Raw genomic sequence first — 27991 nt, forward strand, 5'->3', positions numbered from 1 at the left:
CACATGCAGTAAAACCACCAAACCACTAGACCACTCAAAACCCACCATCGGCAAACTGAACTTCTAAACTTGCCACCACCACCCTTCACACCTGTAACCCTTCTGCATGCTGTCGCATTTATTGTGTAGACCGTATTGCTACATCTTTGACAGTTATATATGTATATATATATATATATATTTATATTTATATATCTATATATCTAAATATCTAAATACAACACTGTGTGTCCTAACTTACGGATAAACGGAAAACACATACCTGTACAGCTTGTATCAATAATCATTAAGCTATCAAGTAAAAATAAGGTTAGGCTCTTAGCCGGCTGACTAGAGTACAAGCCGTACGAGCTCTGTAAGCTGTGTAAGTACAAGGGCATGTGTTAGATAATTCCACTGAGAGACCTGTTTTTTACCTTGAAAGTATCTTATAAACATACTCTGTGTAGGATGCGATTACGGGATATACTTATATATAGATATTTCTTTTGAATTTGACATTTTCTTCTGGCTAAATTAAAATGATTTTTTAGTTTTAACATTAATTTTAGCGCTTCTGACTATTTAACTTCTCTTTAAAACAAGTCTAAAAATAGTGATTTTTTGAGTGTTGCTAGTGAGGATTTCGTAGATTTCATTAATGCAGCATAAGTATATATAGTATATGGAGGTTTGTTTATTTAAGTGCTTCTGCACTCTAGTGTCGTTGGATTTGTCTTTGTCTGTCCCTCCGACTGCAGCTTTTTCTCTCAATGATCCTTTTTTGCGTAGCATTTAAATTTTATATGCCCTGGCTTTAGGGACGAGCGAGAATTGCCTTCGACAGTTGCAAACAACTTTTGCCATTGATTGGCATTTCGATAATGTCAGCAAAAATAGACAAAGCCAGTCCCAAAGCGAAACTGCAGTCAAAGGTGCGCCAAACGATGCCATTTCGCATTTGCATATTTAATGCAGTTGAATGACTTTCAAATGGCACAACTTTAATGCCATCATCAGATCCAACGGCTCCCCACAGTTCGCTCAAGTTCGAGCGCATTATGTTATGAAAATCGCTAAGCCACCGAAATGGCAATTGTTTAGACAGTCACCTTTCACCTTTCGTTATGTGCCTGAACTCATAAAAAATACCATTCTATTTAGTTTTGCATATTTATGCGTTGCGGCTATCAAAAGATATGGTGTGTAACTTACCTTTATTAAAGGGAATCCTTAGAAATTTCATTTGGGGTTATTCTCATCTCGTACTTCTCAATTTTTATAGAAATTGTTTTTCGATGACTGTATGAACTGAGGATAGCCACACGAAATTTGGTATGATATGTGATTATAGCTATCTTTATGCTATATTCAGCCCATAAGTGTGGTAGAAAAATGTACGTAAATACCAAACCAGCAACTTAAAATGTGATTGTTATTTTTATGGGTATTGGGCATATGTTTAAAAAGATTTTAAGTCGAAAGAAGAACCTACTCACCAGGTTTGCAGCATCTAACTTTTATAATATTCGAGTCATGCTAGTTCTGCATACGATAAACTAGAAAATATATGTTAAGCATCAGGTCACTAGCTTTTGCAGTCTTTGAGTACGAATTTACACTTAATAAATCTATTCAGAATTATAGCTTCTCAAGAGCAGTTATTCTCAGGACGTTTTCAAGGAAATCCGAAGCATTTTATATTATATTTGGGGCGAACTCAAGGACTATAAAGCTGGAGGCATGCAATTTCATATGAACCCACTTTTATGCTTGCTTTTACTAGAAAAGTGAAGTACACCTCACTGGTCTGTTAGAACAGAATTCTATTTATATGCCTCTCAAAGAGCAGGCTTACTTCCCACAACTAAATAATAGATAGGTCTATAGTAAAAAGCATATGTTATTTGAGCACGCACCTATCTAAGGCTGCTGCCTCGGATGATATGCTTAGGTTGCTCTGATTTGACAAAGCGCCTTAGTTTGGGTCCAACTCACGGGCAACCTGTATTTGGAATGCCTGTCTGTCACAATTGAGCCACAAGTCAGTTTGTCCCAAAAATCTGGCGCTTTGTGTCTTTTGTATGGCAAGGAAAAATAAATCAATCAAATGACAAATATGCTTAGACAATTGCCAGGCCAAGGCGCTGTTCAGCCTACAGCTTGTGTCCTAATTTCATTGCCAGGCTGCAGCAGTAAACTTGACGCTGCGGTCTCGCACACACACACATATACACACAACACACATACACAGACAGAGAAACAGGCGTTGTCTTAGCAAAGCCACAGTTGTAATTTGTTGTTGTTGCTGTTTCCTTTTGCGGTTGCTGCTTGTCACATTTTATAGGCTGCATATGTTGCGACCATTTTTCTTCTGCCAGCTGTTGTAGTTGTTGTTGATTGCGTTGTGGCACGTTCACTTTGGCTTACAGTTAATTTTCAGCGAAATTCAATTTATCACTGTGCGGCCCATAAATCCAAATTTCGTTGCCACTTTTACTGCTCTAACGAGTCGAAAGCATCCGAGAAACCTGGTCTACGACTGGACAAAAGAGATTCTGTTGTTGTTCCATATGTTTCAGCATCAGCTGAAAACGCCTGCAATTTGCACGGCGCCAACAACAGCAGCAAAAACAATAACAACAGCAACAATAAGAAGAAGAAGAACAACAACAGCAGCAGCAGCAGCACCACCAAGGGCTTCACTAAATGAGGGTCAACGTGACGTATGCGCTATGTGTTAAGGACTGCGGCTGCACTGCATAATGCTATATGCAAGAGCATATATGTGCTGGTATGCATGTGAGTGTGTGTATATAACATATGTGTGTATATGCGTGTGCAGCAAAGTTTTTCAGGCACTGCTATTGACATTTATCGCTTGGTGGCTTGGATTTAATGACTGTTAAGTTGTTTATGTCCAAATGAACGCTTTAACGCTCACACACATACACACACATAAACAGTCTGACACATTGAGTGTAAGCGAAAATGACAGACTGCAAGCCATCCTGCTACTTTGAGCTAAAAGGAACATTTAGAGATTAAAGCCAAATTGAAAAACTAAAGATATAAATTCTTCTTATGGGGCAAGCTACTCAGAAATCCATTTAAGTACCGGCTGCCAGCTTATTTTAAGATACATCTGCCTACCTTCAATTCACACATAAAATCAATAAATAGACCATTATCTGAACTAAATTTTAACAAAATTCGTTCTATCTTTGTGATTTAACATAATGAAGGCGTTGCTTAGTTGCCTGCTACTTAATACTTGTAGGGTATCTTTAGCCATCTGAAGCACAGTCCCAGTTTCAGCCACAACCACAACAACAACCAAAGCCAGTTGCCAAAAATAAAACGAAACTCTTCAACTTTTGGCATATTCCTTCTTTTTTTTTTTGTTTTGCCAATGAAGTTGACAATTTTTAGGATGTACGTACATTGCTCTTTTAAGACTATCAAGCGTTCTCTCTCTGTTTGCGCTTGTCTGTATGTGTGTGTGTGTGTGTGTGTGTGCTTGGTCGTTGACAATAGCAATTTGGTCGTGGCTTTGATCAAAGTTCTTCTTTTTTTTTTTTGTTGCCTGCCATGGTATCGCTAAATTGAATTTGACTTTTACAAAGAGACGACAACGAGCAGGAACTCTGAGCATTTTTAAAAAACTGAACGTGCAATATAGACGCTTCTCGATGAATAATATAAATAGGCAAGTTCTGTTTTTGGAGTGATTTTATTAAAAACAGAGGGCAATAAACGTTGCTAACGGCGAGTCGCGGCTTTAATACCCTAACTGTGACGAAGAAGTTATGTACCGTCGAGTATATTCATTGCAAATTGATTAAACTGCTGAGATCAGATTAAATTTATTAGTCTGATAATATTTTACCTAAAAATATTGTCCAATCAATATTTTATAAAGAAAATATCATACGAGAAGGTTTATAAATTTTCAAAAACAAATAAACAAATAAATCATAAGTGAGAAATTGGAAAAAGATTAACGAGATTGTGTGTTTATTGAGCATATTTTATTCTGCATGTGACACAGAAATATGCGCATGCAATGAATCTAGTTAAATTTTATTTTATATAATATATATCAAAAGTTTTTCATACTTCATTTAATTATTTTTGTGATTTATTCATACGAATTGTGTTTGAATCAGAATAATATAACTTTTTTTGTAATATTGGTAGCTTAAGCTAGTTAGGCGTAAAAAAATGTAACAAGACTAACTGCTAATTAGTCTAAGGTGGATAACGTTAAGGCCATAAAGCGAAAAGGTTTTAATTCGTCTGATTAAGTCTTCTCTTTTTGCCCTAGAGAGATAAGGCGATTTGCTAGCAGGTTGTGAATGGATCAAAGGCCCTAAAGTATCGTTTGGCATGTTGACGGTTTACGTCTCCTATTTTGAGAACTCCTAGGTCTCTTTCGATGTCCTTAGTACGCAAAGAGCATTGCATATTCTTCAAAGAATATTTGTTTGTGCGACTCTCAATTTGTTGAGATAGTATTTTGCGGCAATGAAATATAAAGGAAATGTTTATATAGGGCTGAGTTAATATAATAATTATGTGTACATATGAAAAAATCTATGAATTTTGCCATAAATAAGAGTTTTAACGGATTACCTGGCCTTCACGCGTTACTTATGCGATCACATAACAGAGATTAAATACCCACTGTGGGGCATAAATGTGCGCATAAATTCAAATTCTCAAATTGTTGCCGCTAACAATAATATTATTTGTTGCCTACTTATTTGGGCAGTGACTTGCAGCAGCGTCAATCAATGACAAATGCAAAATATGTGGGTATATATCCATGTATCTATCAAATACAAATACCTTTAGTCCCTTTCAAGCGCATTTGGAGCTTAGCTCAATTTGTGGATGATGGAGCCATCAAGAATGGGCGTGTACATGCCTTTGTCTATTCCACACACACCCTCTCTCTCTCTTCTTTTCTCTTTCTCTTGCCGTCTCCCTCTGCCTGCCTCTGTCTGTGCGCTCTGTTCATGCCATAATTGAGCTTAGAGGTCTTATGGCAGCTGCATCATTGATTTGGCCGCCCTCTGCCACCGCACCGCCTGCTACACACGCTTCAAGCTCGGACAAAGTTTTGTGTAAAGTTTTTGTTGTTGTAGTTGTTGTTGCTGCCACTCTTGTTGTTGTTGTTGTTGTTGTTATTGCACGCTCGTTACGTTTGTTGTTGTCAGCTTTAGCGCCGAACTTCAACAACAGACATAGCTGCTGCGAAAAGTTTTTTCATCTCGTTTTAAAGGTGATGTACCGCCTCACGACCCCCCCGTCACCCACCTACCCTGTCGATGAATTGCGCATGTATAATTAGTTTTATTTACCACCTGGCACACAAATTTTAATTAGAATTTATGCATGATGGCCAGCCTAACGGGGCCTGTGTATCAGCTGGCCAAGAAGAGCAACAAAAAGCAGCAGCGCCTCAAGACTAGCTGTAATCCAGCCCGACTCCTGACTTCAAACCCGACAGCTGCAACAACAGCAGGGATTGGAGGCAGCGTCGTGTGGCAGACAGTTTGATTGCCGTGGCTTTAGCTTTGCTGTGGTTGTTAGTAATTTGAGCATTTCAATTATAAAAGCAATCATGATGCGCTGTGTTTGTCGAGCGCTTGTCCAGCGTTTACATTGTTGGCCATATTAGTTTACCAATTTGATAGCCCGGCTTAGATCAGGCAGCATGGCGGCGTTGCACAGTGCGAAGTTAACGGCAACTGCAGCGTCAAATTGAATGTTATTCAAAGCGCGCCAGGTGGCCCAAGAGGCAGCTGATGCGCCACCAAAATATGGCCACAATGTTGCATTGGCAACTTCGCTTACGGCTGCGTTTTAATTTTCGTTCGCGTTTGTGCCAAACGAGCTGATGACCTGGCAACCATGTTGCGTATACGCCGCGTCGTCTGCCTGCGACAATGTTGCCGCGTTAGTCACTTGTCGTACACACAAAACTGTGCAACAGCAAAAAGCGTCAGCCAGGGAGCGACAGAGTGTGGGAGATAGCAGGTATGGAGGAACACAAAGGGGCACTTAAAGTTGGCACACACACACACACGCTCCTACGCAAGTGCTTTCAAAAGGTTTTGCTTTGTCGGGCTCGTAATGCAATTACAAAATGCCAACAGTGGGAGGCATACAGGTGGGGCAGGCGCTACCTGGCAGACAGCCAGACAGGCCAGTTGGCAGGTGTTGGCCAAAGAACGCTTAAGAATAGTCAAGAGAGACAAAAAGGGTGGGAAGAGTGAGTAGGAGAGCTGATAGAATAAAAGAAAGCCGAGATAGCCATGGATTTGCCGCTGCTCTCAAGTGGTTGACTTATCAACTAAAGTGCAGCATTAAAAAAATTACCAAAGCTGTTCGCCTGTTTTTCTTGCACATTTGCCAGCGGCAATGCGTCAACGGTGGGAGAGGGCGACGGTCTCTAAGTGTCGCTTTTCACGCATGCACAAAAAGGCCGCAATAGATGACCAGCACATGCAATGGACTTACGTGTAGTTCTAAATGGAGTGCTTGATGCTCAAAAAGTAAGCATGGAGGACATGGGCTAAGCTAAGTGTCACTTATATGACATAAAACGTGTTTAAAACTGGGATTGTTGTAGGTCTCACTTCTTGTTGCTATCATATCATATGTATGTAATGAAGTAGCAATGGAGAACATAATAATATCTGAAACTTGTCCATTTAAATGAAACGTAATTAAAAGCTCAGCTGTGTTTTAGCATCCTCTTTAGTTTCAAGTAGTTAAGTACTTGAAGATAGTTTTCGTGGCTAGATAAACTTTCGTTTATATTGCCAAAGTAAGGAAGACATGTGACAATATTAATATATTTATAACTAAAGAAATGAAAAACCAACAAAATAACTAAAACTAATATTTGATAATAATAAACTTAGACATGAGAAAAAAAACCCATTTTTTAACCAAAGTAACCATAGAGGAAATAATACTATGGTAAATGCTGTTGAATTTTGACGAGTTTGGCAAAGCAGGCGAGCAGCAGCGTTGACAGCGTCGAGAAAAATGAAAACTTTTTTAATGCAACTATTTACTTAAACTTAATATATAAAGCTCTTATTTTATAAAGTTTGGCCACTTAACAAGTCTGAAAGTTAAATCAAATTTGCAGCTATGAGAGGTTTTTATAGGTGTTTAAGAGCAGAGCTTAAACGCAAGTGTCATTGACAAACACAAGCACAAGCATGCACACAAACACACACAGTGTACAGTGTACACACACAACGAGCACACACAGGCACAGCCACAAATCAAATATTAAGCACATTAAAGTTGAAATAGGCTTTCGGCCATTTGTTGTACATTGTTGTTGGACCACAATTACAGCTTCAGTTACGGCGACAGTTTTGGCATATCAATCACATGACTGATGCCTGCAGAGCATAAACCTATTATTTTTCAACCACAGGCGTGTCTGGCAAGCAGCTCTCTAGAGAGACAAGGAAATAGGCAGGGAGGCAGACATGTGCTGAGATTGCTAAGCTGGTGTGACTCCTACACATGTTTGGCCTTATCAGGTTTGGTCAACTGGCAGCGATAATTTGCCAGTCAGTGGCTGTTGGGGCTGGCCGACACACAGGCTCTCACATATGCTGACCCGCCCAGGATTAGCCGGTTGGGATTAACAGAGCTAACCAGACCGCAGACAGACAACCGGACGAAGAGGGCAATTGTTCTCGTCTGCATCAGCATTAAATGTCAGCCAACTAAATGCCTCGCAGCTTGCCAGTTGCCCGTTGCTGCGATGCGAGTGAAAACTTTTTTAAAGAAGCAATTTGGCAAATTTATGTTGTAATTACCCACCCCGACGCTCCTCGCTCCTCTTCTCTACTCTCCTCGCTGGCCCGCAGCATTGCCACGCAGCAAATTAAGTTTTGCGCTTTGCTCTCCCTTTGGCAAATGGCAACTGGCAACTGACGATGGCGGCTAAGCGGATTACAAAATAAAAAAAAAAAGTTGTAATATTTTCTTTTTTCTTTTATTTTTTAACTTTATGCCGTGTGCCAATTTCTTTTGCTTTTAATTTTGGTCCTTTTTTATTGTTTTAATTCTTATTTTTTGGCTGTTGCTGCTGCTGCTGCTGCTGATTGGGCACGTGGCGGTGCGGCAAATTTGCCTTCTTACAATGCGATAAGCGCAATTACAGCGCCAAGGAAATTATAAGAAGAAGCAGCAGTAGCAGTAGCTAAAAACAGAAAGCAGCAGTGCTTTGCAGTTTGCAGTGCGCGCACGTTTTTTGGCAACAAAAAATGAAAAACGAAACTTTTTTCAAGCGCAACAAAAAAGTGCAAGCAATTTTGATAGCTCAGCGTGGGCGAGGGGGACGGTGAGGGCCAGGGCAGCAAGGTGCAGTGCCTGCAACTTTGTAGCTGTAATCGCATTTGCTTGCCAATAAAAATGTTGCCCAAAAGCTCTTGACAGCCAAGCGTACGAACGAGCGGACGAATATTTTGACTGAATGAGAAACGTAACTGAATTAAAGAGTAGCTGCTGAAGGCAGATGAGTTGCTGGCAGGATGTGATGTCCATGCGATGAGCCATGTGTGAATATGAATACTCAGCCAAACTATCTTCCCATCACACTTCCCGCATGGCTGTGCGGCATTGATAGTGTGGCCCCTGCGGTAAACTATTATGACCACAATCAAATAACCAAATGCGACAGTTGATGCCAAAAGCAGCCGGTTCCATTCAATCGCAAACTGTCAACTGGACACAGTGGGCGGTAGCGATTGGGGGCGTGTCAACTGCCACTGTAGATTTAAACATGCACACATTCGCACACTCGCATACTCATAAAATAATCAAATTAAAGCGCGTCCAGGGAGAAATCGAAGAGAAAATGCTGCGACAAATTATGAAATGAAAATTACCAAATGAAGTCAGCTTTTATTGTGTGCAGACGGACGGCAATTGACAATAAAAAGTTCAAAGTATGTTATTTTCATGATGTTTTCAAAAGAATTTAACACACACACACACACACAGACAGGCAGCGAATTGAGTTGAATTGAGAATTGAGCAGCAGCAGCAAAGGGAGAAAAAAGTAGCAGCCAGCAGCATTCGAATGAGAGCAGAAATTGCTTGACATTAAATTCAATGCGATTAGGTCACACACATATATACCCATAAGATGAGCGCGAGGTTAGCTTACGAAGCTTACGCAGCTGGAATGACTTAAAGCAAATCAGAGAACCCAAATAAATGAACAGGTTCATAGTGCCTGAGTTCATTCGTATATTACCTACTGAGAGAAAAGTACTGCAAGAAAAACATTTTGAAAATGAGCGAAATATTTCTGAACAAATTACAAACTGTAAAGTAAATCATGTTAGCCTAATTTAACTTAAAACACATAATAAAGTAAACAAACTATGCTGTATATTTGTAACATTGTAACCAAAGTTACAGCTAGTTAGTTACTAACTGCCATGAGAGTCTCTTAACAGTGTTATGGAATAATGCCGTTAACATAATTCTTTCTTTGTGTCTGAAGCACTCTTAACATAATTAACAGAATTAACAGCAAATGTTAAATGTTGGTGATAATGTTAATAATAAACATGCATGTCAATAACTAACCGAGTAGCACTTTGGAGAGCTTTCGCCTTGAACTCTTGAAACTTTTGGCATAACCCTCGTCGCTTGATGTCTGACCCGCACTGATGTGTGTGTGCACTTAAATTTGATATCCTTTGTGCGCTGTGCTCAGTGCTCAGATGCTTGGCTCGAATTGACTACGACTTAAGGCATCCACATTCACTCAGCAGACTGCCGCACGCCCCCTCTGTGGCACAGTAGGCGTGGCTCTTATTATGTTTGGGCTTTTTGCCGTTTGTCCGGTTTGTCGTCGTTGTCGTTGTAGCTGGCCAAGAAAGCCGCATTGCTGTTGGGGCCATTAATGCACAAGCATTGGAATCATGTGACCTAAATACGCTACCCAAGAGCTAATGGCATAATGGCGGAAGCCAGAGTAACAGCCAGCACTAACCAACAGCAGTAACAACCACAACAACAACAAATGAAAGCAAACATGCTACCAAAAAAAAAAAAAAAAATAAATAAAAATTGCCACAAAAAATTCGAACGTTGAAAGTAGCGGCAAATGCTGGGCAATTTCTCATCTACCGCCCAAGCGTCGGCGGCGGTTGCCACTTTAAAAGTTGCCCACAAAACGAAATTGAAAAGTCAATACAATGTAATTGGTTGTTGCTGTTGTTGTTGTTGTTGTTATTATTAGAAGTCAGCCCTTTTGGGCAGCTGTTTCAATTTATTTGTAATTTTTTAACAATTTTACTGTTCACAAAAGCAAGTAAAACAAATACGATTATGCAAACAGGCAGCCGCAAAGGCAAATGCAAAACAAAATAAAATAAAAATTAAAAACGCGGCCATGCCCCTTCGCCGTGCCCAAATGGCGTACTCCTAACCTAGTTAGTTGCGTGCCTCGAATATGAAATTCAGTTGAAAGTTGCGTAGCTGTCGACAGAAATTAATTTAACTTTTAGCCAGAGCGACAAGCTGGGTGCAAGGGTCAAGGGTCGCTGCTAGCTATTGTTGTTGTTGTTGCCGTGATCGTTGTTGTTGTTGTTTTTGTAGTTGTTGTTATGCATTTCGTCAATTAGCAAGCGCCGCAAGCGGCTTAGCGGCCCAAAGCGATTAATGCATTAATTCCATTTAAGCAACTTGCTTGAGTGCAGCGCCAGCATCTTGATGTTTACATGGACTACATGACATGTAGTTGGGTGTTTCGTGGGTATGGGCGTGGCAAGCACTCTCGTGTCTGTGCAAAGTTTTAATTATAGTTACAGCTTGTTGTTGCCCTTGCCCCTTGCTGCTGTTGCTGCTGCTGTTGCTGTTGCTTCCACTCATATCCTTGAGGCATTTGGTTGTTGTTTTTTGGCTGCAGCATCGGAAATTGCAACTTGAAGCGGTTTTAGCTTAATTTGAGTTGCTACAACGCACACACACAGCACACACACGCACACACACACACACACGCAAACAGATACATACAGTGTAAACACAACACGCAGGCCTGGCTGGATGCGCCTGGCTTGCATTGCCTTGCCTTTCCTCGCCTTGGCATTTTTGGCATTGCCGGAAAACTCTCTGCGAAACAATGAGGCAAACTGCTGGCCGCATAGGTTGCTGCAACTGCTGCCAAACTTGAAATTATTTGTGGCATGCAAAGTAAAATGCCAGCAAAGCAGCGCAGCCACAAAAAAAAAAAACCAAATAAAAACAAGATTTCCTCCGTAGAACATACTCGGCTAGAAAATACCTCTTATCGTGCATCCACATGTATATATAGTATATCTGTGAACATACACACACAGATGATGCGACTAGTTACAATTACACTTAATACTGGCAAAATACCTAAATCGATTAATTATCTATGTATGCTAAGAAACCCTGCATACCATAAAAGGGTTCATGTTTTTATATATCATCCAAGCTATGCTTCGACAATCGCAATCGATCTTTGTCGATTTTGATAAAAAGTGACAGCTATCGGAAGAAAGTCAAAATGTTTTACCTTTGAACCCTTCTTCCTTTTGCCATGTTACGTACATTTTCACAGCTTAAATATACCTTTTTTTTGACCCATTTTCAAGAAGCTCGAGGCAGCTGCAACTTAAGCAAATGACGTCAGAGCATGCTGGCTAAGGGCATTGTCAGCTGCTGATTGATTGATTGATTGATTGATTGACCATTCGACCGATTGATGCTTGCCTGTCACACACGCATACAGCAAAATTCTGCAGCATTTGCAATTAGTTGAAATTCGATAAAAATGTATAGGTGCTGGCATAACACATACGCCGCGTGCGACTGAGGAGGGAGTGTCATATGATATCTTCCATTTTGGCCCACCAATAAATATTAAAAGAACCTTACGTGCATGGCGTGTGGGCGTGACAATTACCAGCATTGGCCTCACTTTAATCGTAGCCAAAAATTAAAATCTAAGCCAACACAAGTTGGGCACAAGCTGGCGACATTGGCGGCTTTGTGCTAATCACATCACGTGCGCACGTTCCCTTGGACCTTAAACACACACCTACACTCTCACACACTCTGATGGTGTTTATGCAACTATCTTGTGGCACGAAATGTGTTTATATTTTTTTTTTTTGGGGCCCAGCTCTACCCCAAAAACAAATGATACGCCTGATGTGCTTATGGGGCGGCTGCTTTGTCGCTTGTGGTATTTGTCGCAATTGCCGTTAACTGTCAGCGCGTGTCTGTGTGACAGTGCGTGTGCGTGTTCGTGTGAGTGTGTATGCGTGTGTGCTGGCTCGTTTCATTATCAAAGCCAAGTTTGCCACTAAGCACGTCGTAAACAATAAGTTGGCCCAACACGGTTATTACATTGTGCCCAGCAAACGACGACGTTTATGTCATGTGCGCGTGTGTGTGTGTGTGTATGTGTGTTGTATGCTGAAGTGTGTGTGTGTGTGTGTGTGTGAGTGTATGCTTCTGCTTGTGTTGTGCTCCGGAATGTCTTTATGGCATATATAATTTTTGCTTAAAATTGTTTAATATGCCGCACTCTCCTGTTACGCATGTCCTGTCCGGCCCTACCCTTTTATTCGACTTGTGTGTCCGTGTGCGTGTGTGCATTGATATTTCTGGGGCTTACTTTATATCTGTTATAATTTCAATTTGGGCAGTCCTTAATGCAACTTTTATAAGAAACTTCCGGTAACACTAATTGATATAAGGCAATTATGTTTGGGTGGCTGCCTCTTTGAGTAGACGAAGCCAAATAATATACTATCAAGTCCAATATCTATTTGCATAATCATTTATCGCTTTCATTTAAAGAAACAACATGCATCATTCTGCAGTATTAAGTCCTTAAGGAACCTTTGAAAATCCATCAAGCCCTGAAACTTATCTTGTAGGCTAGACTGTTTGTAGTGACAGCTTGTTGCTAGTTCCAGGGTATGCTTTATTCAAGCACTCCCCACTTGAGCACCCTTACATGCTTAATTAGTAATTTACTAAAGTCTTCTCTTAAATTCGAGTGCGCCAAAAAGAGTGCTATGAAAACGGAACCCAGCATGAAAATTAAAAGTTTATCTAATTCTTTCGAGCATTACAAATGTTTGGCACAACTAAATAGTTTATAAATCCCCAGGCAACGGCACATTTATCTGTATATGTATATGTATGTGTGGGTGTATGTATGTTTGGACTATAAACTACTATATAGTGCTTTGCTTTTTGGCTTATCCAGTTAGCAATTGACATTTAAACAGACTGCCAAGTGCTTGTTTCAGTTGCCTTCTTCTTCTTCTTCGTTTTACTCCTTTCAGTTGCAGTCTAATTTAAATTAAACTAATTTGTAAATCTTAAACAAGCAAGCAGCTCGACCGAGGCACTTGCTACAGTTGTATGCCCTCAACATGCCCTTGCAACATTGAACGCACACACACACACGCTGACACAGACACATGTACATGTACACAGTGTATTTTTAACCCAAATCCATTAGAGCAGTTACTCAAGAACGCTTTAGATATTTATGTGCTGTGCACAGTAACAGACACAGATATACACGGCGCTTGAGGGACACTCAACAGATGCACAGATACAGCTAAAGCTACGCAGAGGTCACATACACACGCATACGCACACACACGCACACGCGCACACCCAGACAACAGCTCAGCGGCAGGAAACATCAAGTAAATAGCAAACGGCGACTGCACTTGGGGGCAAATAACGCTGGCAAACAAATACGCAAACATTTATAAGACTGCTAAGCTCATAACGAAATGCACTTACACTTGACAACGCACACACTCTCACACTCTCTCTCACACACACACGCGCAGTCACAGTCACAGCTATACCTCAAGCATGCAGGCAGCTTTAGAGTCAAATGCCCGAGCAGCAGCCGCGACTGGTTGTATCTTTATACGCAGCACCAAGTATACGACCCCCAGTCCAGGTCTGTATTTGGAAGCGAGCTCATCTGGCATTCATACGGCTGCCCCATGTGCCACAGCCACTAGCGAATACTCAACCACTTTGAGTGTGTGCGTGTGTGTCTGTATGTGTTGCAGCTGCTGCTGCTGTTTGGCTTGGCTGACGAACGTTGCTTGAATAGTCGTCAGTTGCTGCAGCTTAAGACTAGCGAAAAATGTGACTGTCTGTTGCGTGCGTGTATGTGTGTGTTTGTGTGTGTGTGTGTGTGTGTGGCACGTGTCTGTGTTGCAGCTGCGGCTGCAAATCGCAGCTGGTCAAATGTAATTAACTGCATATTTCAGGGGAAATTAAGAAATTGCCTGGCCAGACAGCTGCGGGCCACACGTTTTGCACACGCTCGTTGCCAGTTCACATGCCGCACACACAGCAGCTGCTGTCTGCACTGTCTGGCCCTACTGTCACTCAATGCCTGCATATGGTGCCCGCATCACACACACACACACACACTCTTACTCTTTACACACATTCTTCCACATGTCCGCGCATATTAAAAGTTTAATGTAAATGTAATGAGCGCCAGCGCATGCAAATGAACAGTTTGGCTTTGGCCTTTTTACTCTCCCGTTTTTTTTTTTTGTGTTTTTTCATTTTAATTTTTTTATTGCGTGCTGCATGTGAATGTTGTTCTTGAACACCAACTTCCAAAGCCCTCTAACCGCTGCCTCAGCTCAGCTGCTGCTGCTGCTGCTGCTGCTGCTAATGAGCGCATTTCACTTAAACGCGCTGAGGTTGTTGAAAAATTTAATATGTGCTTAGTGCATTGACTCTGCCGTCAGACCAAATTAAATTCGGTTAAACGCGGCATGCGGCCTGCCCGTTTTGCAACTTGCTACAAAATGTTGCAGTTGGCTGTTTGCTCTCTTTGCGGAAAAAGGAAACTGTTTACTTTCTTATGATTGTTACGATAAGTTCCGCTCATGATAAGATATTAAAATTTTGTAAAGTGTATGTTAGGTTTGGATAGAAACAGAAAACACCAAGGAGCAGTAGCACATTTTCTTAACAAAGCTTTATTATAAACAATTTTGAAAATAATTATGGATGGGCTTCCGAAATGAACTTAATTTGCGTAAGATTCTATTTACATTAAAATTCTATTTAAATACTGAATTACACAAAGAAGATCAAACAAAATAAATGGCATGGAAATAATTAAATCTTAGTTTGGGACAATCCTGATGAATACAAGTTTCAAATGTTATATTAATTAAAATACTGCAAATGTAAACAAAAATAACAGCTTGTGCTGCAAATATTTTATGAGTACAAACATTCATTACAAAAAAGTTTAATATCTGAAATGTTAAGATTAAGTCTCAATGATGCTTTTATTATTTTAATTGTATATGTTTTCATCGCGGCTCAAATTTAATTTAAGCTCTCAACAAAAATGTGCCCAATAGAGTCTGTCGGCTGTGCCTAGCAAGTCCATTTTGGTCAGGTCAGGTTATTAAAAGCATTATGAATAAAATGCCAGCTAAGCTTGGCCATTTGGTCAATATAAGAGTACACACCTGTATATACCTTATGTATATATATATGTATATATACTTATATAATGTTGTCTGTTGTTACTTTGTGGGTCTGCTGCAGCTGGGACGTTTCTGCCTGCTAATTGAATTGGCTGATACCTGCTGCTGTGGACACATCTCTCTGTACACCTGTCGCACACACGCACACATATATATATTATATATATATTTATATATGTATATGCGTATTTACACGCACGTGCGCACAAGAACTACTACAGCGGCGGTTCCGGCTGCCTGCCACGCCCACTTGTCGCACACAGTCAATGCCCAATTCAGTATTCCCAATGGCGTGCACCTTAATACGCATTCATGCGTACAAAGAGGCGTATGAGTGCTGCGATATTTGCCTTTCTGCCAGATATCTGCTGTTATCTGACTCAATGATGACTATGACAAGGACGCCATTTTCAGTTTCGTTTCGGGTTTGCTTTTCTTTAGCAGCCCCCTGCCTCTTTCTCTCTCTCGGTCTCTCGCTCTGCCTTTGCGGGCGTTTAATTAAATGAAGTCGTTTGCATTAATGTTGTCATTACGCATTTGCCTACGGCGCGGCGCAGCAGCTCGGCAAGTGTCGGGTAGCAAAGGAGCAGCCGCAGGAGCTGGAGACGCCACGGCACGAAATTCATTACATAAATGGAGCCCAGGTGCCGTCTATTGTCCATGTCCTGACATATGCGCAGCGGCAGCGTTATAGACAAATTTGTATTATCAGACATCGGGGTTCATGAGTTCAAATTCGATACGACAACACGTCGAGGATAATTTCTAACTTAATGCTGATTGCGATCATTTCGTAATTGCATTTATACAGCTATCTGTGAATTGAGGGGCTTTGCAGTCAGCTAAAGATTTTGTAACTATTAATTGTCGCAAATCAAATGCCCACTTGACACAAGTTGATGAGAGTTCAAACAGGTTAAGTGATTGCGAAGCACTCATGGTTGTGTGCTCTTATAGCAATATTTCCATTACTATCAATTGAGATAAATATACTGTATCTTTTTACACAGCCAGTAAATTAATTTTATTCATATATTTAGTCCCAGTTAATATGCAACAGGTTAATATGCTTAATCTTTGCAACCTTCAGCTTAGATGAGAACTTCACGAACCGAACCATAAATCTGCCTATGAAGCAATTTTATCTTTAATCTATAATCGCGGGCTTCAAAACTCTTTTCTATTCGATATCTTATCAAATAAGGATACAAAAATGTTGGATTTCTTTAAAGCTTTTTCTTTGTATTATCAAATGGATGGAAATTTAAATTAAAATGTAGGAATACAAGATACGATACCACAGCTTGGATAAAGTGCCCAGAAGGATATCAAGACTAGTTTACAGAAAAAATGATCTCGATTTTTAAAAAGAGTAGGAAATGCATAGTGCAGGAAGTTACCAAACTCATTTCCTTCTCCTCCACCAAACTCTGGCACGGATCCCTTGTGCTACGTGTGCTTCTATCTCGTTGAATGGTTGAGTTATTGCTACTAATTAAAATGGTGTCGCGCTGCACCAAACACAAGCTGATGACTTGCTTGGTGGTGTATGTTAATTGCACCATGCTGCAGTGTGGTGTCAGCTCTGATGTAGACACCATCCAACAGCGAAGAATGCATGTGGAAATTGTGTGGCACTTCTGCCAATCCATGCACCATGCACCATGCACCATGTCTGTGCTGCCAGTGGACTCTATATTCGGTTAACTCGGTTTATTCGTTCTACTTCAGTGATTCAGTCCGTGGCTGCACTCAACGTCAATTTGGCCACGCGTGTGCGTATGGCCATCATCTCTGCTGAGTCTTGATCGTGGTGCACTGGTTTATGTTGCAGTTGCAACAACTTGTGGCCGTTGTTGTCTTTGCACACGCTGATTGTTTGCTTACCAGGCGCAGCAATATTGGGGCACAAATCAAATCAAACACGGTTTCAAGCTGCGCCAGCAGCCATCGAGGCAGCCCACCAAGCTGCCAATTCATCCACGAAAACGACCTCAAGTTGCGTGCGTCCACCAAGCGACTGGGCAACCAGGCAGGCCGGCTGGTTGTTTGTATGGGCATCTACCTGTCAGCTGCCACCTGCCACCTGCCACTTGTGTCGATTGGTTTTTCATTCCTTTCGCATACACAAAACGTTGCCGCTGCTGTTGACCCAGCAACATGGCAAAAAGCACCGAGATGTGGGCCGACTGGCTTCTGGCCGAATGACCGACAGGCGACCGGCTAACCGTGTTCTTAATTACTGCAAACTCGGGCCGCGTCTGTGCGGTGCTTGCGAGCATTTTAATTGCCTCCTTCGAAAAGAAAAAAAGGAAAGCAATAAAGAACTCAAATTTAGATTTAGGAGAAGCTGCCATGCAACAAAACTGGCAACTAAGGCCTTAGCTTGCCTCAAGAAGCACTTCAACTTGTGATACTCTGCAAATACTGGACCTTGCTGGGCTATCAAAGTGGAGTGCGCATAAGTAACTTAAGCTGATGAACCAAGAGCTTAGAAACAGTATCTTTGATTGCATTCTGGACGATATACTCTACAAATAATTTTCCTGTCAAGCCGAAAAGTCTTCAGATAACGTATGCTGCAAAAAACTTGCTTCTCAGGTTGAATGAGTAAACTTTCTTTGAAAAGTGAACAGTTGAGACCATGGCTGGCGAGTTCGCTCGGCGTTGGGCGCGAGCTATTATTTCGCCTTAAGTCTTAACGCGTGGCTGCTTATTAAATTTGAATCTCTGTTACAAACCTCTCGGATTGGAAACGAAAAAAAACTAGTCCATTAATTTTATTTGACAGTCAAACAAAGGAGCGAGAGTATCAACAATAAAATGCAGCACCTAGCTGCAGTCGGGCTAGATGCGTTGGTAATTGTGTCGTTTATCCAGTCCATGTGGTACCACACATCAGTGTAGATCGAAGGCGTTGACCTTGAGCCGCAGCCCAGGCGATGCGATACGATGGCTACCAGCGTGTTGTTATCAATCATGGGCCCGCCGGTGTCGCCAGCACAAGGACTATTGTCCCCGTCCTCGTCAAAATTGCCTGCGCATAGCATTTCGGGATACAAGGTCTTCACCATGCTCAGACAAATATTACGATCCATCAGCTTCACAAAAACATGCACTAGATTGCCAGTCAGCGGACCACCCTGTAGACAGTGGTGCGAGTTGAATGACTGCGAGTGGGTTAATGCCACATCTTACCTTGAACATACGGCCCCAGCCAAGCACCATATAGCTGATACCATAATCGGGTTCCGCCTTGGGCAGGTTTATTATATCGATGCTAGGATTTCCTGTTGGCCACGAATCTTCCAGCTTGAGCAGCGCAATATTGTTTGTGCTGCGCTGTATAAAATTATCCGCCACAAAGATCCTCTGCACCTTCTTAGTAACTGTATCTTTGACGGCTATTAGTCGGTTGGGTGTGCCGCCAACGACGACAATAGATCGCAATGTGTGCTCTACTTTGCGATTGCTTTAGACAGATTCAGATTTCAGACAATTTCGTATTTCGTATTTATAAAAACTCCAAGAGATACTCACCTCATAGTACACACGGCTGCGGTGAGAACAAACCTGGGCGCAACGATGGAACCCACACAGAAATGATTGTCTCCAAAAATGATCTGCGGCTTTTGCGATCGTATGGAAACAACATATTTGGCCACCAACATTGTCTGTTCATTTTTTAGAGCTGAGGTCAAACGTTTCGTACGTTCCACAGTTTTGGTATCGGCGCGTACGATCGTCTCCAACATCAGATATAGCAGCAGAATATCTAAAACTGAATAATTTCGGTTTTGCATTTATACAAGTTTTGTAAAATGGAAGAATTCGTAATAGAGCTGCAGGCCGAGATGGTAATGCATATTCCCAGACCCAACTAATGCATGTTAATGTGTAGAGAAATCCCCTTTAACTAATATTTTTTTTCGACTGACAACTAGTGTTTCAAATGTGTGTGCTTGACTAGGGAATACCCAGTAGTCAGCTCCAAGTTGCGGGAATAAACATAACTTGCCTGTGCTTTGGTTTTTCTCTCAGCCGCGCACCTTCAAAATTGCATTCTTCTATATAATTTTTGTTGTATTTGACCAATCGTTGATAAGTTTTTCTAGTTTCCAAGTGTGTGCATATATCAGAACAGACAGGGAAAAATATTTATGAATGGACGTGCATCGACTCGCCTATGAGACCAACCAAAAGTATATAAAGATATTTATGTTAAAAATGATAACGTATGCCGGCAACAAATAAAGTCTGAACTTTTCTTTTACCGATACCTGGTACATGGCAATAAAAACTAACTTCGATATTATAATAAGCATACATATATTTATCTGAGCCCAATCTAAAATGCCACCACTGACAGTGAAAGCAAGGTGATCTTTATTATAGAATGCTGCGCAGCATTCATTATACTATTGATCCAATTTATGTGATACCACACATCCGTATAGACCGAGGGCAGCTGAGTTCTGCCACAGCCCAGCCGATAGGCAGCGACACCATACACAGTATCGTTCAAGATCATGGGCGCACCCTCGTCACCCTCGCAGGGATTCTGATCGACGGTGTCATTACGATGCTTGGCGCACAGCATTTCCTCCTTAAAGGTCATCAACATGCATTTGCATTTCTCACGATGCAATAGGGTAATATCGATATGCAAGATGTTCGTGGCCAAAGGTCCGCCCTGTAAGTGAAATTGTGAAATATCTAAGCTGCAGCAACCCTTAACATAGCAACAATAAACTCACCTTATATAATCTTCCCCAGCCAAGGACAGTGTAGCTCGCATTGAACGTGGGATTTGAGTTAGGAAGATTGATAATGCCAATGCGTGGATTATTTTTGGGCAACGGATCCCTTAGCAGCAGCACGGCAATGTTGTTGGTATTCTTACTGGTAAAATTAATGGGTACATATATATCCTTAACTGGCAAATTCACCGATACATCGTCAACGAACTTGAGCCTGTTTGGGGTGCCAGCCACAACGAGTATCGACCGGCTGGAGTACTTGAATTTGCTCTTGCTTTGGGCAAGGGATATACATTAAATTTGATCTAGCGGTCTACAAATGCATTTCTACCCACTCCATGACGCAATGGGCAGCAGTTAATACATATCTGGGTGCTATTATCGCACCACCACAAAAATGATTATCCCCAAAGTAAAGGCGAGGTGTACGGGACCGGATGGAGACCACATACTTGGCCAGCGCATTCACTCGGTTCTTGTCGTAGTCAGGCGTTGAAAGGCGTTTCACGCGATTGTCAAACAGAGTGGGTTCTACGCACAGCAACAAAAACAGCAGTAACGTCTCTTTCACTGAACAATTTCGATAGTTCATTTCGAGCTACAAGTGTTTCCAATAGTTCTAATAAAAATTTTGAATAAATTTCCTGGCAAATTATCTGTCGAATTGTGCTCCAATTCCGACCACTATATCCATCCTCCGGCATTGCAAACTAACTTATTTATGCGCGAATTAACTAACTAACTATTTATTTTCAAAATATTCCAAGTACAGTTAAATCATAGAACAAGTGTTTTTAAAATTTATTTATACAAATCATTTTTAAAACGAATGAAGCGTTGACAGTTTTCTAAATTGGGCTTTGCTTAAAGCTTCCAGTTCCCCTTAATGCTTACATCATCAATTCTATACATTTTTCATTCAAACGAATGTTTCGGTGCCTGAACCGGAGAAAGTTTGAGAGATCTTTTTTCAACACCTTATCTTCCCGCATTATCTCAAGTCGCTTGTCTTAAATAGGTTTAAGGAATGATTTAAGGAATGAAAGGTATTGCGAAATTAGTCAAACTAAAAAGTTGCTTTCAGCGATTTTTACTTGCAGGTGAAAGTTTTCATCAATTGCGGTAACTGAGGTAAAAGTTGTAGTTTTCTAGCCCCTACGCCTTGGGCTGAACGTTGACCACCGACTTGTCTATCATTCAGGTCAAACAGTTATATATACACAACATATATAGATATGTATCCGTATCTGCAAAGTTTTTGAATCTCCGGTACTCCTAAAATAACTTCTCTTGCTTGCCAATAATATTGTTATGTTTTTTTTATAATATTGCTAGACTACATTTAACATTTCAATTTGTTAAGCAGCTTATGCTTCTATTCGTTCGATTTGACGCTGTCAGTCAAGTATTTCTATTTCTGTTGAAAATTTGATTACATTTTAAATGGTTGCTCCACACAATTTAGGAAGTTCAGCTCCGGGTATTCGACTCAGCTATGTTTTGGCCAGTTGTCAGTCAACGATTCTGAAATACTTTTAGTGGACTTCTGTGGCTGCGGCAGAGCTGTGACAGAGCTTGGGTTGAAGTTCGTTCGAGCGGGCAACCCGCCTCAATGTCAATTCAGTTGACAGCTGTTCCACTAAACACTTGACTATTGTAATTTTCAATGTGTCAGATATGTGCGGGTGGTATATGATGGGGGGCTTGGTGTTTCAAGTTTTTATTACTTGACTTCCGTTTTATGTCCTTTTTTGTATATTGCGGCAATTCTACAGCCACTTGCAGCTACCAGTTGCCAACTCTTTTAACTGTCTGTGTGTGTGTGTGTGGCGTTGCTCTCAAGTATGTTTTAAGCAAAGTTTGCGCATAAACTTTTAGGCAAAAGTATTTCTGGCTACAACGCTCAAATATTTTCATTTGCTTGTGGCAGCTGCACCAAATAATTGTGGCTCTGTTGGCTATCTCGGCCTCGCTCACACTGTCTTTGGCCACATCGTGACTGGCCGCTTCGCTGATTTGTGGCAAGCAAATTTATTGACAATTCATGGCGCCAACACCACCACCACCACTACCAACACCAACACCAACACACCAACACTATGAACACCAACTCCGGCACCACTCAACAGCCGCAAAAGCTATTCAAGCGGTTTTTTTTTTCTGTTGAACTTTGGCGCAAGTTTGTCGCAAGTTGTGCTTTCCGGCTGGCCGCCCATGACAAACTGCCTGCCCATTTAAGCCGTAGATTTTTCATTTTTCATCTTTTGCGCCACTTCTTCTGCTTCTTCTGTAAGCACTCGCAACGCCCAGACGGAGCGCGGCGCGGCAGAATCTGTGCCTGCAAATGGCCAAAAGACAACAAAGTTTAAATTAATGGTACTCAACTATTAGCAAAAATTAAAAAGCCGCCACGGTTTGAGTCTTCATGCGAGTCAAGTGGGGGCCATTGGCGAGCTGCTGCGAAAAACTTCAAGAGGGCGTGGCTATGGCGGCTGGCAGCGGTCACGCCCATGGCCTGAGCCACAGTTATTGGGGCCAGAAATACCGGCAAAATGGGGGCCAATTAGCGCTGACAGCGAATTTAAGTCGAGCAACAGGCCAGAATATCAAATGTGCGTGTGTATGTGAGTGTGTGTATTTTCTCACATTCGTACACACACAAAAAACTTTAGTCTACGTGACATGAAAATGCACTTTCACTTGGCCAAAAATGGCTGCCAGGAAACTGTAAACTGTAACTGTAACTGTAACTGGAACTGTAACTGTAACTGTAGCTGTAACTGTAATTTTAACTTTAGGTTCAATTGTAACTGTTAACTGTAACTTGGTCAACTGACTAAAAGTAAATGGCTGTTGCGGCTGCTAACACATTTTTTAAGAATTTATGCACCTGAATTAATAAATTAATTTGACTGATTCGAGTGTATGTGTATGTGGGTGTGAATGCTGTGTGTGTGTATGCGTATCTGTGTGTGTGCAGCAAAATTAATTCGAATTTATTGCGCAACTCGAGCAGCGGTAAGTGCAAATACATGTCGCTCATACGCCGCGTTTGCCGCTCAAATTAATTAAACAATTTTGCATTGTACGGCAACAGGGACATGGCGGGTAGCCTTTGAGGGGCAGCAAGAGCTTTGTCGGTCCTCAGCCCAGAGCTGATGCATTGCTTTTGGTGCTCTAATTGAATTAAAGGCGCTTCATGTCAGCGCAGCGCAATAATTAAAAGCGGTTGGCCTGATAATCAATTGGCAGCACAGCTGGAGACAGGTAGAGCAGCAACAGCAACAACAAGAACAGCAGTAAGAAAAAAACAACTGCTGAAAGTTGACAAAGCAACGGTGGCCACAGTGGCCGTAGCAACTGTGGCAGCAGCAACAGGCCAGTCAGACAATTGGCAGCATTCGAGTAATAGAAATATATTGGCGCCGCACGCAGCTTCAAGCAAGCTTCTTGGCCACGGTAGTCAAGTGCCACTCGTGCTGTTTTCTGTGTGTATATATATATGTGTGTGTGTGTGTTTGTGTTGACCCATGAATTGCCAAGTGAGCCAGTTGCCAGCAGCTGCTTAAAACTAATGAACCACCCGCTCGCGCGCGTGTGTGTGTGCATACACGCATCCCTTCATGTGTTTAGATGTCTCATTTTCATCTACATGCCCCATAAAGGCGCACGTAATTAAATCTAACTTTATTAGCACATTTGTTCAAGTGATCGAACTCTTTGAATGCTGCCAAGCGCTCATAAGAGACCCACAGCCCAAAAACAAAAGTCAAGGAAAACAAAAGAGAAAAAACTCTGTCGATTATCTACATACCTGCCCATTGACCACACGTGCCACATGTTCAATGAATATTGCTTAAATAAGCCATGAACAGAACGTGGTGAATTTTTTTCAAAGGTTTTTTCTACTTTAGTGCAAGGAAAGTCAAATTTAAACAAATGGCAGCATGGAATTCGAATTCACAGTAATATATCTACTTTATATAGCATACTTTTTGGGATATTCTAAATAAAATACAACTTTTATAAGGAAAAGTTAACATGTTGGCTTGCGAATAAAAGTATGCTAAAAACAGATATGCAGATATTTTTGTTCCTTAGATGGAGGTGTTCAGGTGTGTTATAAACGTAACAGAATATTCTCTTGCCATACAAAATAACTTAAGAATAAAAGTTTTTGTTTGGCTTGGAAGAAAAAATAAATAAAATTGGAGCTTGTTAATTAGAAAGCTTCAATATGTAAGACACTTGTATATTATTTTTTTTTGTGGAAGTTTTATTATTTGTATAGTTATATTTACATATAGTTATACATTTAAAAATTAAAGATATAGAGCACAATTAAATTCGATACAAAATATTGAAGAAAAAATCAAATAAATAATACGAATATTAAAAATTGGTCTACATAAAAAAAAAAAAAACATCTAACAGCCTTACAGCTTAAGCATTCGCTTACTTTCATTTAGAAATTTAGATACAAAGCGTTAAATGCATTTCAAATGAAATTTTTAAACTAGATTTTGTATCGTTACGAAAGTGAAATTCACAGCATGTTTTATTTATTATATTTCAAATACTTATTTTTTAACATTTGCTCTGCTTCTACACAAATTTACTGCCTTTTGCCCCCTCCAACCTAACATCAATGGAATAAAAAACAATTAGTTTAAGCTTTATCCAGTATTTTATTAATACACTATAAATAAATATAAGTTGTTCGAATCTTGTTGTTGCTGTTAATTGTTGTTGAATGTTGTTGTGAATTGCAGTTGTTGTTAAAGGCCGAGTCACCTGTAGCCAAAAAAAAAAAAAAAACCACCAACCACTACATCACCACTGTCCGTCACTTTAGCTGTCCCACCCTTTTTTTCTTTATATTTCACTCTGTTTATAGCAGCTTCCTTTCCAAGTACACACAAATGTTTAAAATGGTTAATATGCAAATAATCTTACTATCTGCTCACATTTCTCTTGTTTTTCAAAAAAAAAAAAAAAAAAAACAATATAAATAAAACAACAAATAAACAAAAACTCGGACATAAATTCAAAAAATTATGTAATTAATGCAAAAATCTATAAAAAAAACAATTGCCAATGATTTCAACTGAATCGCTTGGATGGCTGCAGCCGAGCTTAACAAGGCCACGCCCAGTGGCCGCTTGTGCCGCACAGCGGCCATTGATGGTGGTGACGCAGACGTCAACGCGGACGTCGACGCCGCCGCCGACGCCAATGCTGGCTGTGACGTCAACGATGTTGCTGACGATGATGAACGATGGCGACCAAATGTGCTGAATGCAGCAACTGCAACACTTGACAGCAGACAGACCAAAACGACAGCAACTAAAATAACAACAACAATAGCGAAACATCAAAACAACAAAAGAAATACAACAACAACAGCAGCAACAACAACTAAAACCAGTCAAAGATTGGCGCCACGCGCCAGCTTTCCTGAAATAATGCAGCCACGGCTATCCCTAAACGGCATGCTAAATCCACCGTATCCATCGTTGATGCCATCGCCGCGTCCTCTGTACCGGGATCACAGCTCGAGGTCGATAAATCCGCTGACCGCTTACGAACAGCAAATGGCCGAGCTCGATGGCAGCTTCTATGGCAGCAATGCGGCATATTTGGGCGCTGGCATGAGTGGCAGCACCGGTGGAGCCACCACGTGCACCAATCTGACAGTGGGCGGTGCTGCGACAGCAACTTCTGCTGCTGCTGCTGGTGGTGGTGGTGGCGGTGGTGGTGTTGGTGTTGGTGTTGGCAGCGGTGCTGCCAGTGGCAGTGGTGGTGGTGGTGGTGTTGGCGGTGGTGGTGCTGGTGCCTTTCACACAACCGAACTCTCAATAACACCAACAATGCCAGCTGATGAGCAGTTTATTGATTTGGGTAGCCTGCGTCGCTTCTCAATCGATCGACAGAGCTTTCTCGGTAAGACTGCTGTGTGTCTGTCTGTGTGTATGTGTGTGTGTGTGTGTGTATTTCTGCTGTGCGCTCTGTATACCCTGTGCCCCATAATTTCATCAATTAGCAACCCGTTCAACTCCAATTTCTCGTCTCTTCTTCAGATCTAGGCCCCAAGTTTGGCATGTCCCAGCCGAAATTCGGCCAGAGCGTCTCGCAACAAGGTTTCTTCACGTCGCATGACAGCCTGGCCACACCATGCGCCTCCAGAGCATCGAACTCGCATATGGCCACCGTAAGCACTGCCTCCGAAATGGATTTATTGCACAACAAGCAACGCCCCAACAACAACAAATCGCGCGGCCGTCTGAAAACGACCGGCGGCGATCAGCCACTGCTGGGCACCTGGAATCGATCCACAGGCCGCGGCTCGCAGGATAACACGCTAAGTGGAGGTGGTGGTGGTGCCACCAGTGTACTCATGGGACATACACAATATGGCGGCAACTATTGCAACGGCACGGATCGGTGAGCACCAACTTTTATAAACTATTCTATAATCTAATTCAACTTCGATTTCAACGACAGCTACCCGCGTTCGCGCTCGCAGCAGCAGTCGCACCACAATGCCGGACAAGCCACGCACCACCCATACCAGTTGCAGCACTCTGCCTCCACGGTGTCGCACCACCCGCATGCGCATGGTCAGTCCGCACATGGCGGCCCTGGTCCGCCTCATGGCGGCCATCCGCACCATCAACTGCATGGTGGCGGCGGTCCTGGCAGTGGGGGTGTCAGCGGACATTCAACACAGCATCAGAAACCGCATCGCACTGCCTCGCAGCGTATACGCGCCGCCACGGCTGCCCGCAAGCTGCATTTTGTGTTCGATCCGGCGGGGCGGCTCTGCTACTATTGGTCCATGGTGGTTTCCATGGCCTTTTTGTATAATTTCTGGGTGATAATCTACCGCTTCGCCTTCCAGGAGATCAATCGGCGCACGATCGCCGTGTGGTTCTGCTTGGACTATCTGTCCGATTTTCTATATCTGATTGACATATTCTTTCACTTTCGCACTGGATATCTGGAGGATGGGGTGCTGCAAACGGACGCAATCAAACTGCGCACACACTACATGAACTCGACGATCTTCTACATCGACTGCCTTTGCCTGCTGCCGCTGGACTTTCTCTATTTGTCGATTGGCTTCAATTCGATACTGCGCAGCTTTCGGCTGGTCAAGATCTATCGATTTTGGGCCTTCATGGACCGAACCGAGCGACACACCAACTATCCGAATCTGTTTCGCTCCACGGCCCTTATACATTATCTGCTTGTGATATTCCATTGGAACGGCTGCCTCTACCACATAATTCACAAGAACAATGGCTTCGGCTCACGGAATTGGGTCTATCATGACTCCGAGTCGGCGGACGTAGTTAAACAGTATCTGCAGAGCTATTACTGGTGCACTTTGGCATTAACCACCATCGGGGACCTGCCCAAGCCCCGCTCCAAGGGCGAGTACGTATTTGTGATATTGCAATTGCTATTCGGCCTGATGCTCTTTGCCACGGTGCTCGGACATGTGGCGAACATTGTGACGTCGGTGAGTGCGGCGCGCAAGGAGTTTCAAGGTGAGTACATGATCACAAATATCTTTTAACTGTTGCCCGGTGAATCGGTTATGAAGTGAAACGGGTTTGCTTCAGAAACATCTCTAAAAAGCGTAGAGTGAAGAAC

General features: G+C 41.8%; 3 protein-coding genes across 10 annotated transcripts in view; 1 reads left to right on the top strand and 2 right to left on the bottom strand.

The window, feature by feature from the left end:
• Positions 1 to 27991, top strand: part of LOC6626749 (cyclic nucleotide-gated channel beta-1) — a 79688-nt gene that overhangs the window by 29822 nt on the left and 21875 nt on the right. For 6 of the 8 annotated variants that reach the window (XM_070210010.1, XM_070210008.1, XM_032435963.2 and 3 more), the window contains exons 3-5: positions 25463 to 26275; positions 26413 to 26776; positions 26837 to 27885. In XM_070210010.1, coding sequence (XP_070066111.1) covers positions 25463 to 26275; positions 26413 to 26776; positions 26837 to 27885 — 2226 coding nt within the window. The remainder of the gene's footprint in view (positions 1 to 25462; positions 26276 to 26412; positions 26777 to 26836; positions 27886 to 27991) is intronic. The other 2 variants (XM_070210012.1, XM_070210013.1) reach the window with 1 other exon arrangement.
• Positions 18338 to 19327, bottom strand: LOC6626754 (chymotrypsin-2). The gene is made up of 3 exons (XM_002050221.4): positions 19113 to 19327; positions 18771 to 19044; positions 18338 to 18715 (listed from the first exon to the last, which is right to left on the bottom strand). Exons 1-3 carry the CDS (start codon positions 19325 to 19327, stop codon positions 18353 to 18355), a joined length of 852 nt encoding a protein of 283 aa, XP_002050257.2. The 3' UTR covers positions 18338 to 18352.
• On the bottom strand, positions 19921 to 21115 carry LOC6626753 (chymotrypsin-2). The gene is made up of 3 exons (XM_002050220.4): positions 20668 to 21115; positions 20330 to 20606; positions 19921 to 20265 (listed from the first exon to the last, which is right to left on the bottom strand). The coding sequence occupies exons 1-3, from the start codon at positions 20922 to 20924 to the stop codon at positions 19921 to 19923; spliced, it is 879 nt and encodes a 292-aa protein (XP_002050256.1). The 5' UTR covers positions 20925 to 21115.

The sequence above is a fragment of the Drosophila virilis genome, chromosome 5 (assembly GCF_030788295.1).
Source record: "Drosophila virilis strain 15010-1051.87 chromosome 5, Dvir_AGI_RSII-ME, whole genome shotgun sequence".
NCBI classification, from domain to species: domain Eukaryota; kingdom Metazoa; phylum Arthropoda; class Insecta; order Diptera; family Drosophilidae; genus Drosophila; species Drosophila virilis.

What these genes read in the sequence shown, in the direction of transcription:
- LOC6626753 (XM_002050220.4), bottom strand. Translation starts at nt 20,924, where the DNA reads ATGAACTATCGAAATTGTTCAGTGAAAGAGACGTTACTGCTGTTTTTG. An exon ending in GCTGCCCATTGCGTCATGGA is followed by an intron (nt 20,607 to 20,667) that starts GTGGGTAGAAAT and finishes CCTTGCCCAAAG; the next exon opens with CAAGAGCAAATTCAAGTACT. An exon ending in GCTGGGGAAGATTATATAAG is followed by an intron (nt 20,266 to 20,329) that starts GTGAGTTTATTG and finishes TTTCACTTACAG; the next exon opens with GGCGGACCTTTGGCCACGAA.
- LOC6626754 (XM_002050221.4), bottom strand. Translation starts at nt 19,327, where the DNA reads ATGTTGGAGACGATCGTACGCGCCGATACCAAAACTGTGGAACGTACG. An exon ending in GCAGCCGTGTGTACTATGAG is followed by an intron (nt 19,045 to 19,112) that starts GTGAGTATCTCT and finishes ATCTGTCTAAAG; the next exon opens with CAATCGCAAAGTAGAGCACA. An exon ending in GCTGGGGCCGTATGTTCAAG is followed by an intron (nt 18,716 to 18,770) that starts GTAAGATGTGGC and finishes CACTGTCTACAG; the next exon opens with GGTGGTCCGCTGACTGGCAA.